This window comes from Halichoeres trimaculatus, unplaced genomic scaffold, assembly GCF_033239565.1.
Source record: "Halichoeres trimaculatus isolate MK-OKI-2021-1 unplaced genomic scaffold, fHalTri1.1 fHalTri1_scaffold_1, whole genome shotgun sequence".
Taxonomy (NCBI): Eukaryota; Metazoa; Chordata; class Actinopteri; order Labriformes; family Labridae; genus Halichoeres; species Halichoeres trimaculatus.
Window position 1 is genome coordinate 23319253 of NW_027437179.1, and position 20541 is coordinate 23339793.

The 20541-nt window shown below is 40.4% G+C and overlaps 2 protein-coding genes across 2 annotated transcripts; one reads left to right on the forward strand and one right to left on the reverse strand.

Moving 5' to 3' along the window:
- Nucleotides 1-110: 110 nt before the first annotated feature.
- On the reverse strand, nt 111-10108 carry LOC141795169 (ras-related protein rab7-like). The gene is made up of 6 exons (XM_074675962.1): nt 9727-10108; nt 6174-6236; nt 5548-5674; nt 4716-4934; nt 1643-1771; nt 111-1537 (listed from the first exon to the last, which is right to left on the reverse strand). Exons 2-6 carry the CDS (start codon nt 6224-6226, stop codon nt 1442-1444), a joined length of 624 nt encoding a protein of 207 aa, XP_074532063.1. The 5' UTR covers nt 6227-6236; nt 9727-10108; the 3' UTR covers nt 111-1441.
- Nucleotides 10109-13293: 3185 nt separating this feature from the next.
- On the forward strand, nt 13294-16663 carry LOC141797113 (fibroleukin). The gene is made up of 6 exons (XM_074678543.1): nt 13294-13809; nt 14654-14849; nt 15359-15436; nt 15511-15623; nt 15754-16016; nt 16251-16663. The coding sequence occupies exons 1-6, from the start codon at nt 13549-13551 to the stop codon at nt 16591-16593; spliced, it is 1254 nt and encodes a 417-aa protein (XP_074534644.1). The 5' UTR covers nt 13294-13548; the 3' UTR covers nt 16594-16663.
- The last annotated feature ends 3878 nt before the right edge of the window (nt 16664-20541 follow it).

The window sequence follows — 20541 nt, forward strand, 5'->3', positions numbered from 1 at the left end:
AGCCCCATCAAATCGAAACACTGTAGAGTTGCTGTATATTTTATGTGAAAAAGACAAATTTTCTAAAAGACAGTTGTTTCCACCAAACAGACACACATACAAGTTTCAAGTCCTTTGATATATTCAAGAGTTTTATTATTTGACGTCCCAGTTTACTTTGACAACATCATTGGCATCGCAGTGATTTTTTCTGTAAGGAGAAAGAGTAATACCAGGGCAAAAAGTTGGATCTTTTCATTAAATGGAAAGAGAACTATCCATTTCAGTTCAATCCACCTGCCGTTAACCTTTACCATCTATACAATGTAATGCACAATCTGTTAAAAATATTAAGTACTTAGCCAACCTGAGCTACAAGCAGATCGAGAACAGCAATAACAAAGACATGACAGAAGACAGGTGTTTGCTGTGTTGGTGACACATATTGTAATTCCACAGCATTGAAAGATGTCTGATGAAGGACAGAACACATACAGCAGTAATAGTAGCAGTACAATTAATGTTACATAAAAGGCAAATATTAATACATTGTGGAATTAATCCATGTTTTACACCGTGGCTGCGTTATCGGCTTGTCTACTTAGGAACATTTCTTCTGCAGTGTGAGGCAAAACCCCTTAACGCAACCTTGGAGGGAAAAAGGCAGTACAATCACCAAAGTGTTCGACAGATTCTCAAGGGAATACTGACAAGGAAAATAAGTGAGGGGCTTGAATTTGAAGCAAAGGCATGTGGTAGCAGACGTTGTCCGAAATCAGTTATCCCTCTACAACACTTAAAGGCAAAAACATAAAAAGAAAGTGCAAAAAAACAAAAGTGTGTTTCAGATTGGCCTGAAAATAACATCAGCCAATAACAATATATTTATATATATATATATAGTTCAAACTTGATTATTCTTGACACGTAAGCAAAAGAAAGCAAAGAGAAAGAAGAATGAGCGAATTAGATACTTGGGATGCTGACGTCAGCCAACATCATCTCACATTACAGAGCATCAGCCAGTCCATGTTGAGTTTCCTCTTGCACTCTTTGAACATGGCTCCATCTTGCCTACTTAGTGTGAGACGCAGGGGCCACAGTCAGAACAGTGGTTGGGCGGGGCCAGAAGATCACTCACTGTCGAGCTGTGGACTGTCAGATCAGAAGGGGTAACATGATCCTCTCATGTGATCTTTGGGCACAGGATTTGCAGGGGAATTTAATCCGAGTACACTAGCGCATTTAATTGTGTACAGGTGTGTTTTAGTGTGTGTGTCTATGTATTTGTGTGTCGGGGGCGTCTACATCCATGTGCAGCATACTGTGAGAGGGGTGGTGATGATGGAATGAAAAGTGAAGGAGGAAGACCAGTAGGGAAGTCCTTTCCCTGGGAGCGAGGTACAGGTGATGCAACCGGTGTCTCGGAAAGCCAAAGAGAGAAGATGGTCCAAGTTGTCCCTCAGCAGCTGCAGCTTTCTGCTGAAGGTTTAGCTCTGTCGTTCCTATCCAGTTTTATGGGCTCTGGGAATTCATTATACAACTCCACCTCTGTCTCCTAATGAGGGCACAGAAAGAAGAAGAGAACAGTCAGCATAAAAACTGAAAGTTATCATCCTGGAAGATCCTGAGAGATCCTGGATCTCTTGCTTTTGTGACTCACCTGTTTGAGGGCATTACGTGCAATTGTCTGGAATGCCTGTTCTACATTGATGGCTTCTTTAGCACTCGTCTCAAAGTAGGGGATGTTGTTCTTACTCTGACACCAGGCCTGAGCCCTTTTGGTGGTTACCTGTGTGCATAAAAAAAGCAAAATGAAGTGATCATAAACGAACACAGGGTTTCTGCTACGTGTAAATGACAGTGGCACATGGCCACACCAAAATAAAGCCGCCATGCCTTCAGAAGTATGATCCTTTTTTTTTTTTTAGATGTTTCAAATGTGATTTATACTGTACAGGGCTCTTGTACATGTGACCAAAATTGCCAAAAGTCACACTCAAGGTAGGATCATAGCATAGAATGCGCTGATCGTAAATCCTCCTTACGCTCCTACAGGAGTCACCTTCCTGTTGTCTCCTTGGGACGACCCTTCATTCCTTAAAAATTAACAGAGATATTTTCCTCCAGCTTTTGTTGAACTAACCTAAAAGCGTGTTAGCTTTTATTCCACTCTTACCAATGTTACTAAATGTGCCTCTGTGCAGGGGCGTGTCCAGACTTTCAGACTAAAGTGGCACAATGAGGGCAGTGACATAAGGAGGGGTGGCCAGAGTGCACATACATACAAATTATCACCATTTATACTCTTTAACTTCACTCTCTACTTAACAACTATAAGTAACTATAGTTCAGGATTTTTTAAAAAATTCTTGAGGAAATTCTGAAATAATATTTAATTTTAAATAAAGAATTTGAGGGTAAAGAGCAAAGACACTGATGCTCATCATGATGGCCCCAAATTAGTCTAGTGGTTTGTCCTATCTGCTGATTCTAATTTGACCATGTAAAATGTTAGGCCATGACTTTATATGTTGAACTAGGGTTCAAATGTGGCAAATTTTCACCTGCAGTTCATGTTGGTATTGGTCAGGTTAATGAAGTACTTCAAAATCAATATAAATGATCAAATTGTTCAGGTTTCTTGCTAAAACAGAGCAGGATACAGTTCATCCAGAAATTTTTCACAGCTCTTCACTTTTCTCTCATTTTTTTATGTTACAACCTCATTCCAAAACTTAATGGTTCATTTTTTCACTCAAAATTGAACACACAACACTCTATAATGACAATGTGGAAAAAAGTTTTCTGAAGTTTTGCAAGTTTGTTTAAGATAAAGAGTGTTATTATTAGCCCTTTGCTAAGATCTTTATGCTACAGAAGTATTATCAGCTTGTTTGCAGGTGGTCTGATCAGCACAGACGTGTCGTTAATATGTTTTAATATTTAGAGATACAAATATCAATGACCCCTGTAACCAGACCACAGAAATAAAGTGAAGCCACTTAAGCTATTTGTTTCTAATGTTTTCATCAATTCCACTGTCATTTCTCATACTCCATGTACACATCAAGCGTATGCTTAGCAGGTAATCATCCAGCCCAGTGTTATGAACTTCATACCTGGCTTCAGCTAACCTCTGTTTGAAATGCCAGAAACGGGGAAGCTAGGAGCTGTGCTAGCAGCAAAGTCCAGAAAAAACTCAGCAGTGACACTTCCTCTCAAGCCTAACCCAAAACTTAGTTATGATGGTAATTTTGATTCTTTGAGGCCTCACACTGTTTAGCAGCCAGTGAACACATAAGCAAATCTTGTGAATAATGAAGCATTACTTAATGTTTCCAAACTAAGACAGCATAAAAAATGATATTTAACAAACAGCTGTAAATAACATTAAAAAGAGCAAAATGAGAAGGTTCATGTTTAACAAAAGATGTCACTTGTCCATCAATCCATTCATTAGTAAGTGGAATGAAAGACCCCTCTTCTCTATCTCTTGCAAAGCATGTATCGAGCACTGCAGTTTATGAAATGTAGTGTCAGGGGTAAGCCTGAGATGATAGTCGATTAATCAATTAATAATAATGTTAATTAAATAAATGAAATGAACTCTATCATTTTGCTGGCCTCGATATATTGCCATGTGCATGTGTGTTTGTTTACCCTCAATCCTCTTCAAACAGGCTGGATGTCAAGAGGGTTCACTCTGTGCATCGCTCTCAGCATCTGCGTGCGTTTGTTTCATAGCAGAATCAACAGAGTGAACCCTCTTGTCAGTCATCCAGAATCTCTGCCCCTGGGGTGGAGGCTTGGCCGCTAGCATCAGTGTAGCGTAAAAACACAAAGTGCAACAAGTGACCCTTGCGAGCTTGTGAGGGGCAACGCAGGTTAACGTTGTAGAAATTAAGCCCAGATCCAGTTTCCCAAACTGGGGAAGAAGCTGCACCAGCAGATTCAGAGCCTTCGTCCTGACAGTCAACAATCACTGGGTCGATTGATTTACACACGCTCACAAAAAGTGTATTCTGAATGCTTAAAACCGAGACAACTGGACTGTTTGTAGTTCGGGATGAAACCGATGAAGCCTCATGGATGAGCAGACAAACATCTTCACAAACTCTGAACAGTCCAGTTGCCTGGTTTTTCCTCTGGCCCGGATGAGTGAGAATTTACATGGACACAGAAAGTGAAGTTTGCTACATCGCCAAAGAAATGTTAACCTTGAGTAAACTTTTTTATTCAAGCGGAATTTTTTAACTGAGAGCACATTTTATCTTCATTGTTCATTGTTTGTTTTATTGGGATATTTGAAAGTTATCGATATTCAAATTACAACAGTAAAAGATACTTATGAGACATACAATTTTATTGCATTTGAAAGATTGTATTGTATTATTATAATATATTATAAAGTAAGTGGTTAATTTGGTCTCAAATTATATAGACAATAATATTGTTTATCGTCAATAATTCGTGGTGCAACAAATCGTCCAGGCCAGGCCTAGCCAGAGGATGAGAAGAGATCATCTAAACAGATCATCCAAATTACTGGTATTGAAGGGTGATATGAATGGATCAGAATAATGAAAAAAGTAAGATTAGTAAGCACTTATACTGGGTGAGACCCACCCAAGTGGGAATGGTCTAATTTGGGGAAACATTGAACATTATTTCTTGAGTGACTTGATTCAAACACAGCATAAATAATGACTTTAACCCAATTATTCTTAACCCACCTGTCTGTTCTCCAAGTCAATCTTGTTTCCTAGCACCACGAAAGGGAAGTTCTCAGGGTCTCGAGGGCTGGCCTGGATCAGAAACTCATCCCTCCAGCTGTCGAGTGTCTTGAAGGTGTTGGGTGCGGTGACGTCAAACACCAACACGCAGCAGTCCGCTCCACGATAAAATGCAACACCCAGAGACTGGAACCTCTCCTGGCCAGCTGTGTCCCAGATCTACAAAACCACAGGGAAACACGTTGAAATGCCAAAACTACAGATATTATCAGCTGTGACGCAGCTTAAAAAAACAGCAACCTTTATTTACTGCGATAGCCGCACCTTGGCAGAGTGTTATTACTGTGACTCTATGTAACAAATGGCATTACGGTTCATTATGGTAATCACAAGCATTTAAAGTAGCCCCGCAAAAGACAACACTGGAAATATTGCAAAAGCACTGGACGGCTTCTGAATACCAGAACTCCTCAGGTTTTGGCCCAATCCAAATATCCAACACTGACAGAGAGCTGAGAAGCTGTGCTTTCCATCAACTAGTGTTCTGTCTCAGTAACCTCATAGAAAAACCTTTTCATGTTTGTGTTTTTCTTCTTTTAAACTGCTAATACTTCCAAACTATATGCAATAACCAGATGTTAAAATTCAAGTTCATGACATGCTGAAAAAAAGGGCCCAAGCAATCAGACAAAGGATATTTTCAGACCATTTTACAGCCATGATAACAAAATATGCCCAGCCGTCCAATTTTCAACCTCAGTAGGTAAAGTAGCAATAAATCTGCAGTTAAATTCTCCAGGACGTGACGTGTGGAGCTGTGTCTGTCCTCTACCTGCATCGTGACGAGCCGGTCATCCACCATCACCTCCTTGGTCAGGAAGTCTGCTCCTATTGTAGCTTTGTACTGGTTACTAAACTTCTTGTTCACGTACTGGTTCATGAGGGAGGTCTTTCCAACACTGAGAGCAGAGGACAACAGACAGAAAGAATGATGAGGTACTTTAATACAGTTTGAGAGAGAATGGCAGACTGAAGGGTGTTGAGAAGAATACAGGCAGACTGAGATACTGAAGGGATCTACACTGTCTAACTGCATTAAGAAGGGAAGATTAAACAGCTATCTAATCTAAAAAATAAAATAAACTGTCTACCTAAACACACTTTATTAATTTTTTCAAGTCTGTGAAAGTTTCCTTAAAATATTTAAAAAATGATCCACTGTTTATGGGCAGTGCTTTGTACTGAGTGCAGTCACTCATCATGAGCTTATCCCAGTGATAAGTTTGGAGCCTGCAGTTCACAGGCGGGAGTTCTGCCTGGAGACAGATGATGGGAAGTTCTCTTAACTGATTTTGCTGATCTTTCTTCTGACAGACTAATTTCTGAGAACACCTGACGAACGATCGCCTATCCTTCATCTCAGATTTTAACATTTAGGAGAAAAATGTTGAAACTCACCCAGAATCTCCGAGGATGATGACTTTCAAGAGCACTTTCTTCCTGGATGCCATTTTCCCACAGCTGCAGAACAACAAAGAGCAACAACTTGAGCGCACAGAGATCGGTCATGGCACACACCTTCCCAACCTTTTCATCTCCATAACCTAGTCACCACCTTCCTACTGTGCGGGGATAATTCAATCAATTCATCGGATAATTTTTTTCTGTCTGGGAAGGCCTCTTGGAAAAACATTAACCAAAAAGTTTGTGAGTGTAAAGTTTCTCGGCCCTTTAACCAATCAGGTTTGAATACCACTCATTCCTGTCATGTGCTCTCTAAGCTGTTGGGCAAATCACGAGGAACACATCATTCTTTCTCTCTCACGCACCGCAGGAAGTTACCTCCAAGAGGTCTGACTCACTCTCTGTGCTGCACAAACAGTGACACATCTGGCACCTTTTGCTGACATAAGCTATAAGAAAACTAATGCAGACTCTACAGGAGATATTTCAACGCAATTTGATACTTGAACTTATGAGATTTAGAGATGTAGGAGACACAACACATGACTTAGTTTAGTGGAAGAAGTCGTTTGTTGGGTAACTTGACAATATCTACACACCGATCTGCACTGGTGACGATGAGATGCAAAACTGAACAAAGATAAGTTAACACGATCCCAGACATGAAAAAACATGTATTTTTTGGGTAGTTAGAAAACTTGTAGGGCCTTTTTTAAACAGCTTTGTACAAAAATCAGGAAGTTTACAGTATTTGAAAACAATTGCAGGTTTTATTTCACTTCCTGGTGTTGAGCTTAATCACATCTGACCAGAAGAGATATTTGATTTTTGACATTTTATATTGGATGAAACTCAGCACAGTAAAAAAAAACAAAAACCATGAATTCTGGACTCCTCATTTTATCTGCAAACCTTTTTCATGTGCAAATAGGCTCAAGAGACTAAAATAAACCCAGAATTCTTGAGAGGTTGCTTTATCTGCTCACACTTTTATCTTATCAGTGCCAAAGAAACAGACCAGCACAGAGCCAAGAAGCAGGAACCAATGTCTGATGGGAAAATATTGTCTATGACTGTTTCAACATAGCACAGAGGAAAGGATTTCTATGATCAATAATGAGAATGCAAAAAACATAGCGTTCAAACACACAGACAATGGCCTTGAGTTTTATGTTTGCCAATTGGATATAAAAGGAAGTTGTGTTAAAACAACATCAACTCCCTCAGTAATTAATAACTAGCACGGACCAAGCTGAAAAAGCATTTTACACAAATAAATTCACTGCTCAATACCAGAACAAAATCTCTGCTTACATTTTTAAAGAAGTCAAAAAACCTGAAGTGAAATCATGAAGCCTTGAAAACAAACATAAGGCCTAAAAGTCTATTAAACACGACGCAGCAGACCCTGTCAGAGAAGTACACTTATGTTATTCCCCAATGGAACAAGCAGAGTACTTAAGTGAGCAGCTCACTGTGAAGCTGACAACAGCTTGAACTACAGCACATCAGTGAGGTCTGAGCATGCTCAGAGCACAGTCACATGATTACAGAAGACACTCAGCACAGATCTGTAACCTTTGACAAACAGCTGAGCGTTAGACAATAAGACATCAGAGTCCAAACTCTGATGAGTTTAATTTGATTTAATCCAGTGCAAAAAAAATCTGAAAAAAGAAAGAATTTTACAACAGAATAAGAAAAAAACTGAAATGATTCATAAATTATCCACAGGCATGGGTCATTCAGACCTCTTGGAGAAACATAAATCTAGTGCTTTAAGATCTGCTCTGATGCTATTTTTCATGATTCAAATAAAGAAAATGCTGCTTAATTGTGAGTGTGGTGTCATGAAAACACTAACAGAAGTTTCTACGGAAGCAGATACCACAGTAACTACATATCACAGCTGAAACTTGGCGTTAAGTATGATCAACACTCCAGTGCAGACTAAATACAATGAACGGAAATTACTGGCACAGGAAACTTGATTACTTCACAGATCTCTCACATGAAGCGATATAGAAATCCACAGTCAGTCTTTAACAGACTCTGGACTAAATATAGAATACAAAATCTGTTTGATGTTTCTCAATACTGAAACCCATCTCTCCAGACATCCACATGCCACAGAGTTTGGACATTTTGTTTTTCTGGCCAGCTGCATTTCATGCATGTTGAGTAGTATACATGTGATAAACAGACAGGCCAGCGGCACAGGGTTCACACAGAGTAAGACCAGTGTGGTCAATTCAAGTACCTTAAAATTAGGTACAGCATTGAACAAACAATACTGAACTGATGTAATGTTTAATTTAGTTTTTGAATCTAATGATCCCATAAAACAACTCTTTGTCCAAAATAATTATGAACATGGCCTCAGAAATACATGCCATCTCACTTTGATGTTAACTCTGGATTGTGATAAACAGATAAGAGACATTTTAACAGAATAAAGTATTGTCCATAAGAGCCCCTGACAACCACAATAAAAATCTCTCTAGCTCCACAGCACTGAAACTACCTGCAAGGTACACTATGCAGCGTAAAATCGGCTCAAGCTGTGTGTGCTACTATGTAAACTGTGAAGAAGACTTCAGGCCTCTGAACCAGAAAAACACACATGTATGGAGTTAGTGCTGAAAAAAACACCAGAAAGGGTGTACAAACATGTAGCACAGGAGGAAATCTCTTTTTAAAGCCTGTCTAAAGTAGGATTCATAAAGGTACTCGGTTAGACTGGAGAATCAAAAATCTCACTAACAGTTGTCCTGGTGATATTCATAATAAGCACAGGGCTGTAACTTGTCTCATTTTTCTCATGCAGGATCTTCAGTGAAAGGTGTTTACCTGAAATGACACAGGCAGCAAAGTAATGACACAGGTTTATAACTTTCATTCTTCATAGAAGCAGAGTTCAGGTTGGACTTCACCCCAGCAGTTATGCATTATGTAATGGGCGTTGAAGGCACAGTGGATTGTTGTTTACGTGTCTATGATCCAACTGATACACTGAACGACATGTACCTGCATGGCCTGTGAGTCATAACCGAAACAAAAACTTGATAACAACAAAAAAAAATCACATGATCGGCTCCGTCTGCCCTGCAACTCTATAGGAGCAGATGTCTTGAGACAAAATTGATGTCTCTTTCAAACCGTCAGGTAGTCATATTTTTCCCCAAACAGTCAGAAACGAGGAATTTAAGGATCACATAATGTGTTTTCCCTGCACCTCATCCTCTCATATACACATTACAGACAATTGCAATTGTCAAATGAAGCATAACTTCCTCTATAAACATGTAACAAAGGAAATGTCCTCAACTGGTGATTTGCTCAACCGACCAAGTCGCCCCGGATGTCCTCTCTTTTTGGAGCCGAACCAGAGGAGCCAGAGGCCGGCCTTGTTTTTGCCAAGTAGCTTCCCGAAAAATATTGCACCACAATTAGCCGCTAAAGCGTTTACGGCAATAGAACTCAGCACAAACTGACGAACGCAGAGGAACATACAAATATTATCACATACTATCGTCCCAAAACCTACCTTCAACTTACAATACACCGAGGCACCAACTTCTTGTAGGGGGACCAACCTGGCAACCAGCAGCCAAGCTCTTTTTGTTCAGGACAGTTTTCGGTAGAGGCTAACCAAGCTAACGAGGCGTTACGTTAGCTAGCTAGCTCGGTGGCACAGAGTTTGTTAGCTAGCGTTACTTTGGGCAATCCCTCGTTTCGAATTTTTAGAAAACGTGTCACCCTTTCACACGAAAAACTAAAAAAAAACTGTCGGAAATTGGCAAAGTGGATTCCCTTCAACGGGTGTGTAAATTTGGCACTTTGCTAGAAGGATTGCCTGACAGCGAGCTATCTGCTACCTCCAGCTTCTCTGTTCCCCTTTCACTTCCTCCTCAAAAACAACGTCTACGTCCTACGTCAGACGCAGCCCACTGAGAGCCCCAGCCCACAGCCCATGATTGTTAGTTATTCAGTTCCTTTATCACTAAATAACTTAAATATTTATCCAGAACCAATATATACTTCGCTCGTAGACAGAACAAGTCTAGCCAAGAAATTAAATGGAAGCCCAGTTCCACCAGGAAAATACAGGAAAACTGCCGAAAAATAAAATAGAATAATTAGTAAGCCATAGTATCTTATGACTTATTGATTTTCATTTTTTTACCATTTCTCTTTTTTACTGACGGAAATAAGCTTCCATAAAATTACACTCCTGTTTACAGCTGAAAACTGACTAATATGGAGTTTGGATGTGCAACAAAGGGCAAGCTCAGTGGTGAGAATTGGAGCATATTGAGAAGTACTACATACAGCAGTTCTTTGAGATCCTCTTTGAGGATGCCTGCAGAAAGATATTAAGATCACGACTGAGTTGGTACCCTGTAGCTGTTAGCTTAAAACCTGCCTCCTGAGTCAGCATTTGCAATATGATCCCCGCTTTGCTTCTCCATATCAGAAACAGATGGGATGGGATACTATGTCCATATACTATACAGCTTATGCTGTGCACATATGGGTGTAAAATGATCCTTAAAAATCAAATTAATCACTCCTGCAAAGTCTGGAAGTCAAAGAGATGGATACGAAAAACTTAATGAATTTTAAAAATTAGAAGCAGTTGGGGCTGATTTTTTCAGGCCTTTATTGATGCTAAAAATAAATAATGCACATTGCTTTTAAAATCTGTGACGCAAGTTAAAATAACTAATACACCATAGATTCATGTTAATGTTATTAATTGATGTTGCCCCTTTGTGCCTTTTACAAGTCTGGTGAAAATGTCATTTCGTCCCACCCCAAAATGAGTCGATTTTGGAAGAATTACCATGGTTGTCATAATTTATTTTGGCAAAGTAGTCCCCCAGAATACATCTCTTTTAACAAATATCCATCATTACAGATAAAAAAAAAAATGGGTGTCAAACTTCAGTTAGCTGCCCTCCTCAAACTTTTAGTCCTATCTATAATATGCATCAAAAGGGGAAGGGGTGCAATTTCTGGAAAGCTAATTAAAAAAGAAAAAAAAGCAGAGCATTTTTTGTTACTGTTCTTTGGCACTTGGCTATATCTCTGCCTCCATGTCCTCTACTTATTACCCTTGTTGGGTCATGTATAAATGGATGCTCTTTCACTTCTCTGTGGGAGACTTCTGTGGGAGTTACTCATGTAACAGATAGTGAAAACCACCACTAGAGGACAGTGTCAACTCATTAAAAAAACTGTCATCAGCCCAAAGATGTGCTCGGGCCTTCATCCAGTCGCTTCATCCAGTTGCTTTGTGGTGTTGTCCCTCTGCCAAGAAAGTATAAAGGTCAGAGATCAGTAAGAAATTGGATTCTCTGAGTATGTGTGCGCGTGGGTGCATTTGGGGTTGGTAGGAGAAGTTTGTGGTGGAAGCTTTCTCTTACTGGAAAATAGTCCACGTCCCTGTCAGATATGAAAGAAAGGGTCTTTAATTTGCATTCAGAATACAACAAAACAAACAAGTATTTTATAACACAAAAATGAGAACAGTTAAATCACCCATATGTAAGAATTTCATATTAATAGGTTGAAAAGTCCAAATATAAGACAGTATTTATATTTTAAAAACTTCTTAAAATATTCCCAAACCTGAATGTCACAGAATTTTAATGAGACCTTATCTTTGTTATAGTAAAACAAACACACAGTGTTTTAGGCTAATGTTGAAATAGTGTCTTTGTCTCAGTCCTAGGTGTTGCAAGAAATTGCAACAAGCTGTAATATAGAAATAATAACGTAATATTTTTTTAGGTGCAGCTCCATCCATGAACATATTGCTCTGTTTTCTATTCTATTCTATTCTATTCTATTCTATTCTATTCTATTCTATTCTAGCTACCCCCTATTAAACCCAGCAAAAAATGAGATGAAAGAACAAGTATTCTTTTTTAAGTAAAATGTCTCGAAGGCAGACAAATATTTAAAACATTTACCAAAACAAGACCTTACCAAAAGAAAATAATCTATAAATTCTACAAATTATCTTCTTACATCGTCATCGGATCTTTCAAACTCTTAAGTTCAGCAACAACCAGGGCTGCCACACCCTCATCCATCTTTCCTGACTGATTTCTTCCTGTTGCATGTCCATGTGTAAGTGTGTCTTCGTATGTGTGTGTGTTTGCCCCCCTTGTTAGTTGAAGTGTGCCTCTGCAGAATCCTCATGTGTGGATGTTTAAAGAGGAATTCCTGTCTTCTCACTCCCATTGAATTTAACGTCTTTATGGCCTCTTTGGAACTCAGTTTGTCAACACAAATACCGCAGCACAAAGGGAAAGGAGTGAAAACATGGCACACAGGAGGAAAGGAACCACATACTTGAAGCATCTGCTGCATTTTCATGTGCACTACTACTGCCACGAATGCATGGTAAGTGTAAAAAGAGTTAAAAGTCTGCTCACAATGGGTTTTTGAGGATTAAAATAATAACCAAGGCAGGGCCTTATTTACTGCATTCAGAACAGAAATGGACCCTAAAGGGGTAGTTGTTTTTCTTTTTCCATCTCCTAAGTGGGGCTACATGAAGTGAGTGACAATAATAAGCATATTATCCTCAGGGGATGCTGGTCAGCTCAGCTTTTATATTGGCGAGGGGAGACTCCCCAAGTCTTCCAACAAGCCACATACAATGCTCAGCAGCTAGGCTTTTCTTGCCATAAATGGGCCAAGCAGACAGTGGGTGATTTTACATTGACAGGTACCTTAACCCCCACCAGAAAACAAGAACTATCCCTTTACAAAAGAGAGCAATAAGCAAAGTGTATAACTACACGTGCATCTGTCTTTTAAAATCTGCATGCGTATGCAAACATGCAGCTCTGTGTGTGGCTGTGCTGGAGTCTATGAGAGAGAATGAGATGAGTTAAGGAGATGGACAGATTGTGTGTGTGTGTGTGTGTGTGTGTGTGTGTGTGTGTGTGTGTGTGTGTGTGTGTGTGTGTGTGTGTGTGTGTGTGCATCAGGGGGTGGGTGCATTAGTCCATGTCAGACAGCAAAGAGTGCCGCAGTTATCTAGGAATCTGAGCCCAAAGCAACCTCACTGGAGAGACAGAGCAACAGGAAAAAGAGGACTGAGTCTGATGAACTGAAGAAAAAAGTAAATGCATGTAGACAAATTGAAGAAGATAGACATCAGAGACCTAAAAAAGGACAGATCTACAAACACTTGCCATCAGAAGAAAATTTTGAAGAAATCTCAAGTGAAGTGAAAGCTCACTGAGAATCATCAACAACTAAACAGAGGAGGAAGGACTTGCAGTTGAGTGGAAGGAGGCTCCTTTCTTGGTGGGAAAACTTGGACAAGACTTTGTTTCTCAATTTCCACATGATTCCATTTGGTTCTCTGGGTTTGCTCCCTCTGCTGTCTCTGTATGTGGGAGCTTTGCTGTCCTTTGAGTCATCTCTTGCCTGCACACGCCCTCCCTGCAAGGACACCCTGGTGGCTGCACCCATCCAACCAAGCACCAGGGCCTGTGAGGGTCAAACTGGGACAGCAGCCTGCAGGATGGGGGTCTCTCTTCCAGCCCTCTCAGATGCACCGCGGAGGGTGGAGCATAGGCATAATTTTGCTCAGGTTCAGCACAAGGTAAGACAGACAGATATTATTTGTACTAATACATATATAATGTACCCTTTGAAAAGAATATCTCAGACATTTAACGTCAGCTGGTGACTGATAGATGAGGAGCAGAGCTGACCCCTGCTTATTTAACACACATGTACCAATGAGACTGAAAAGTGCCATAAGTCTGAGGCTAGCAGGTCCATCCTTGTGGGACAGTCGACTTGCTAAACTTGGCACAACCTGACAGCCGTGTGGCAATGACAGTTAGCAATCAAAGAAGGGATAAAATTAGGTCTACCTTCAAAATGCCCTCATCATATGGTTGTGCTGAGCTCATGCAGCAACAGGTGTGTGAGGGAGGTGATTACACAGGCTGATGTAAGTGTAAGAGACAGGTTGAGTGTGACACAAAGCACGACACTGAACTGTATGGTTTGAGTGTGGTTTGGCCTTTTCTAAAAATCAGAGGGAAAGGGATAATTCCTAGCAAGGGTAATGTTGCAAGTTTTAAGTTTTTAAATTTAGTCCTGAGAGTGGGCGAGAGTAACTCGCTTGCGTAAAGCTAGTTAGGCTAAATACCAATACAAACTCTAGTCGAAGTCAGGTTAACAAGTTATCAAATGTGTTGCTTTTTTTTTTTCAAATATTACTTGATATCCCCCAGATTTTCGTCAATTGCCAGTTCTTGATATGAATAATAAAGACAAGATGTTAACCATTTTTAGATAACGTGGTAGTACCACTCACAACCAAGAACACAGCAGTAGATACATCTCTATAAAAACTTTGATTTGAATTGAGTGGATTTCAGCAAAATGTGGATCAGTATCCTAACAAGAAGAACATTTGAGCTCTGTCTTTGCAGGCAGGAGGTGTGAAAGAGCGTCTGGTTCAGCTGCAGCACTGCATGCGCGCTCTCCAGGAAACAGGGGCCCCCTGGAGTCAGGGAGGCCAGGACAGCAGCTCTCTGGGGGCCATCTTAGCTCTGATGGCAGCTGTACTGACAGAGTGTGACCTCCACTGTCACAGCCAGGCCCTTGGGGTGATGGCCAAACGACTGGGTGAGTATGCATTCATAACACCCACCTCTGCGATTCACAGATGAATACACACACACACACACACACACACACACACACACACACACACACACACACACACACACACACACACACACACACACACACACACACACACACACACAGAAAAACGCTGACACATAAACACAGCAAAACACACACACAGATAGACACACACACACACACACACACAAAATGCCAGAACCGTCACTCCCCCACACACAGTAAACAGAACCTTGGTGGGGCCTGCTAAGTGCCGGTCATAGGTGAGTGCATTGGAATTTAACTGCACTGAGAACAGTGAGACAAACCCCTGTGCACATTCACACACAATTACACACAGTTACACACACTTTGTGGATCATGATGTGTAGAAGCTTTAAAGAGTCATGATCCAAACTGGAACCCCTCGGTGTAAATTATATAGACAAAGCTTCTATTTTGAACCCCTGACAACAGTGTGATAACCCAATCTGTCTCTGGGGTGACAGAGAGTGCAGCTGTCGGGAGGGAGGGGGAGAAAGATCTGCTGCTTTTACTGAAGAGCATCACACAATATCCACCCACAGGTAGGTACAGGTTCACACACATGAACATAGTTCACCAACAGCCTGAATACATATGTACTATATGTGGTTATTAGTTGCCCCTTTGGAGAGGTTACATCCCCAGGACTGTGCAGAGATTTACAAGCTTGGGATCAAAGAGAATGGCATCTACACCATTCAGCCTGACCTGCACCGACCAGCTTTAGAGGTATTTCATCTTCACCACACTCATAAAATACATAGACAGACTACCACCTTACTTCTCCACTTTTAGAGGTGTGCATGCTTTCTGCTGATCACTAAAATCTAGCCTTTGTAATATCTCTGTTTCGGCTTAGGCTAAATGTGACATGGAGACAGCGGGTGGTGGCTGGACGGTGATCCAGAATCGGCAGGACGGCTCAGTGGACTTCAACAGGACGTGGCAGGAATACCGGGAGGGCTTTGGCAGTCCACAGGGAGAGCTGTGGCTGGGGAACGCAGCACTTCATGGCCTCACCTCTACTGGACAACACCAAGTCCGTATAGAGCTGGAGGACTGGCACCAACAGAAGCGCCATGCTACCTATAACAACTTTAAAGTGGGCTCAGAGGCTCAGAGGTGAAGGAAGTACACACTCCCTGCAAACAATATCAATTAAAGCCTCTTCATAATTCTCTTTCAGTGCTATGTATTTCACTCAAGAGTTTGCACATTTAACAGTATTTAGAAGAGAAGCTCACACAGAAGCTCCTGTATCTTTTTCCTCTATAAGGTTGACAGTGAACAAACCTGGATGTTAAATACAACCCTGGACATAAAAATGTGTCACAAGTTGCTTTTCTTTTTCCCCAGGTATCGGCTTACTGCACGGGAGTACTCAGGTGATGCAGGCAATGCTTTAAGCTACAGCAAACGATATAACCATGATGGTAGATCCTTTAGCACCGCCGACCAGGACAATGACCGTTATGCAACCGGGAACTGCGGACACTACTACGGTGCAGGCTGGTGGTTTGATGCTTGTCTGGCAGCAAATCTGAATGGACGTTATTATCGAGGTCGTTACAGTGGAGTGACTAATGGTATCTACTGGGGGACATGGTACATCCTGACAGATGGACGAACAGGGGAGCGCTATTCCTTCAAGATGGTGGAGATGAAGACAAGACCCAGGAACTTTGCAGGAACTTCCTAAAGATTAAGATCTTATCCTTTACAGTAATACCAGCCACAGATCTGGATCGGCTTTTTCTTTGATAGATGTTTTGTGTCAGTAATCAGTTTCATGCAAATGGCAGCTATAGATTATGAAATAAAGTATTCAAAAATGTCTACATACTCACATTAAAAAGAATATGGTGTGATTAATTTGCATCAATCACTTTGGGGCTGGGTAAGGCATGAAGACTGAGCTCACACCTCCTAGTTAGGCTAAGGGCAAGGTGCCTAAAGACTGTAATTCCTCAGCTGGCCACTTGAAGCTTGTCTCAGGAATTCCCATGTTATAAAGTCGATGGCTCCAACGGTTTTAGTTGGTGAACTCTATTGCTGTGTTAGCACTAATCAGAAGTTATCTGAATCCTTCTGTATGTGTTCGTTTGCTTGTTTAGAGTGTCTTGTACTCTGTGGCTGAATGTTGTTGTTTTTCCCCACAGAGAAGATGACACACTGTACTTTTAGGGTGATCAGTTCTTTTAAGTTCACGGGATTTTCATTATACAGCAACTTCTCCAAACTGAAAGGTCTCTAAGCAAAGAATACGTTCTGGAAGCTGAAAATATACAAATTAGGCCAACAACTACCATTTATAAAGTCTCCCATAGTGTAAATCATCCTTCATCGTTTTATGGAGAATCTGCCAGAACTTTGATAAAACTACAAATTTGTCTTTCAGGGATTGAAAAAGTACATTCTATTCTATTCTATTCTATTCTATTCTATTCTATTCTATTCCAGACTTATTACCCAGCTTGTAATCTATCCTGCTTTGATTAAAAAAGCCTTTCTTTCTTTTTTGTTAGTTTTTGTTTTTTAAATATATGGTCTAAAAACACTGAGCACATTTTCAGTTTGACCTCAAAGTGTTATGAGAAGATGAAATTTGATTTGGGGTAACAGCTGACCAAATACTGAAGAAGAGTGGAGGAAACCTAGCAACAGATGTTGACCAAATAAAAGAAAATGAACCCTGGATCAACCAGAAACTGCAAGATGGTAAGTCCTTTTACTTTGGTACGAGACTGGTCTAGTGACAAACAAAATACAGATTTATGGCACTTAGACAAAGTTTGGGTGAAAGGGACCCAACAAGTGTCTTATTTTAAAGGTCGGTAAATTGCTGATGTTTTGACTTTGCTGAGGATGACAATGGTAGGCAAAGTGTAATTTATAAAAGTAAAGCAGGCTAATGTTTGGATTTTACAATTTACCTGAACATTTTCACATTAATTAGTCCTCAAGTTGGTTGACAGACTAGCATTGTTCTTAAGGGCCTCTTGACTCAACCAAATGAGATTCAATTTTCATTTATTTATTCACTGTATAGTGATTGAAACAAGTCAAACATATTTTAGCTTCATACAATTCATTTTTGTTATCCTGGTCACAGTCGCCACCAGGAAGATGATCGTTGCTTGCTCTAACCTTTTTGTCTGAATCATTAAGTCAGCCATGCAGCCCAAATACTAAAACATCTCATTTCAAATGATTAACACTGTTTTACAATAAAATGTGAGATCTTTAACATGTTTCTTACCAGTTAAACAACCAGCTAATAAATCTTTTTGAACATACATTCTAAAGCGCATTTGTCAACTAGTCAGCGCTCTCCCTCTTCATTATCTCATCAATATATCTTCAGTTAAAGCCCCAAAAAACACCAGAGGAATCATGTAATGCCAGACTTGTGGCTACAAAGGAGCAGTCCTTGAACTCTTGGGTCACATCCAGATGGCTAAATCCTTTTCTTTTATCAAGTTCATAAAAAAGACAAATTATTTTGTAACTTTTTTTGTTTAAGTCTGACATAAACTAATTTATTACTACTTTGAATGAGTTTAAATGTGTCTATATACCTCTGAGCTCTGTGACCATTTACTGCATATACACTTCCCAACACCTTAGCTTTGCTTTAGGTCAGATGATATGACATGAGAAAATGTCTAAACTTTTATTACCATGCAGTAAGTAGTTACACAGGTTCACATATTGAACTTCTGCACCATGTCATTCATGGGACAGAGAGCTGTCAGGGATTTGGATAGACCCATTTCTGTCCGCCCACAGGCCCCTGTGTTCCTCCTCCAGCTGTTCGAAAGCTTAGCCAAACCCAAAGCTGGTGGTTTCACACTTAACAAACAGGAGCCTAGTTTTAGGGGAGGCCATTTTTCATACCTAGCTCATACTTTTCCCAGGTCTTAGTCTGACACACTGACCTTTGGGTGAGATGAGGTGCTTGGTTGGTTCTGGTTATGCTTATGTGTGTGAGCTGCCAACCAAACCAACTACTGAGTGTCTAATATTAACCAGTCAGGGAGCTCAGCATGCTCCAATCTAAACACAGACTCACCACTCATAGACTCCCAACCAGTCACGGTATTTCACACACGCTGCTGATACACACACACACACACACACACACACTGGGGCGTACCTCTATTCAGGTACAGACTTTCTACTCACATTCTTACAGAAGGCTCTGTGTTTCTATCGACTTGACTTCATTAAAAAGGAGCAATAAAGCACCCTTTATTTAAGATGGTTTGATCATGCCGCCTTAATTATTATTATCATAATTGTTGAGCCACAAGCTTCTCCCTTTTCTGTCTTATATGAACACTAAAAGAAGCCACTTGATACACACCAACTCACACAAACACAACGACAGCAGATAGTCCACCAAAAGTAATCAAAATTAATCACCCATAGAAGCGATTATCATATCAGCTTGCTTAGTTGATTTCATCTTTGAATGTGTGTCTGCACTACAGAAGGAAACAAAAAAGGTTGAAAGGTCAAAGGCTCCATGTTCTGCCCCCTGGTGGCTTCATTTCATAATGAAGAAGACAAGAAAAACTCTTCCAAAGACATATTTAAAATCTGCATGAGTCAATTTGTAATAACTACACTTTCCCGTAGATTTGTAAAAAGTTAAATATGATACATTTATCACAAAAAGTGCTGAATTTAGTCAAGAAATGGCCTAAAAGCAAACCTTACTGCGGTGCACTCACTCGTAATGTCAATGAGCCCCTCTATCATCTTAATTTCTTCTCTGTGAATCCATCAGTCTTGTTGACAGGGAGGAACAGAGGCCCAGGGTTGTGTCACCACAGTATCCTGGCACAGTGTCTGGTGCTGGGTGATAGTGTGGCTGCTGCATGGTGTGAGGGGTACCGCAGGCTCTGCTGCCCCTGGGGCCGGAAGCTTCAGCCCGGGCAGCGGTTAGCCAGCACATCCCTCTCTGAGAGACACACCACTCCTCTGAGGGGAGTTCCCCCTGTCACCAAGGATCACTTGTAACTGTGAGCTATAAGAGGACTTCAGATGAAGACTGAAGCCCCTTTACCTTGATAAAAGATATGCTAATACTAAAACTTAACCTTATTTATAACACCTTAGAATGCATGATCTCGCTCCATGCAGGAAAACTTTGAAAGTGATCAGACAGTAATGAGCATTGGTGGAATCAATCCTTACTTCTCAGTAAACAACTTCACTTGGTTTATTTCAAAAATCACATTTGTTTCTCAGCTTTACTTTAGTCTTTGAGCATGAGGACAAAAACCTCACTGCAGAAATAATTAGATACTGCAGCGGAAGCCAGAATGCATCCAATATACCATACATAGGATCAGCAACAATATACACTGACTATTTAAAATCAACCACCTCCTGTCTTGACTGCTTCAAGACCAACTGTACCATACATGCAAATCTGTCTCTGAGAACACCAGGTGGCAATGTTGCACAGCAGAGAGAAAGAAAAAAAACTTTCCTTGTTTGACTGGCTCTATCCCCACATGTGAAAGAAAAAGAAGCAGAAATACTGAGCATAGAAATGACTGCACAATAGATATTGTGCTCCTTATGAAAATAAACAGTCAGAACAATAAGTGGGTTAAACACAAATTTCTTATGAGAA

Coding starts and splice junctions, on each gene's coding strand:
- LOC141795169 (XM_074675962.1), bottom strand. CDS start 6,226: ATGGCATCCAGGAAGAAAGTGCTCTTGAAAGTCATCATCCTCGGAGAT. Junction 4,935..5,547: donor ACCGGCTCGTCACGATGCAG/GTAGAGGACAGA, acceptor GTGGTTTTGTAG/ATCTGGGACACAGCTGGCCA. Junction 1,538..1,642: donor CACGTAATGCCCTCAAACAG/GTGAGTCACAAA, acceptor TGCCCTCATTAG/GAGACAGAGGTGGAGTTGTA.
- LOC141797113 (XM_074678543.1), top strand. CDS start 13,549: ATGATTCCATTTGGTTCTCTGGGTTTGCTCCCTCTGCTGTCTCTGTAT. Junction 13,810..14,653: donor TTGCTCAGGTTCAGCACAAG/GTAAGACAGACA, acceptor CTGTCTTTGCAG/GCAGGAGGTGTGAAAGAGCG. Junction 15,437..15,510: donor CACACAATATCCACCCACAG/GTAGGTACAGGT, acceptor TGTGGTTATTAG/TTGCCCCTTTGGAGAGGTTA.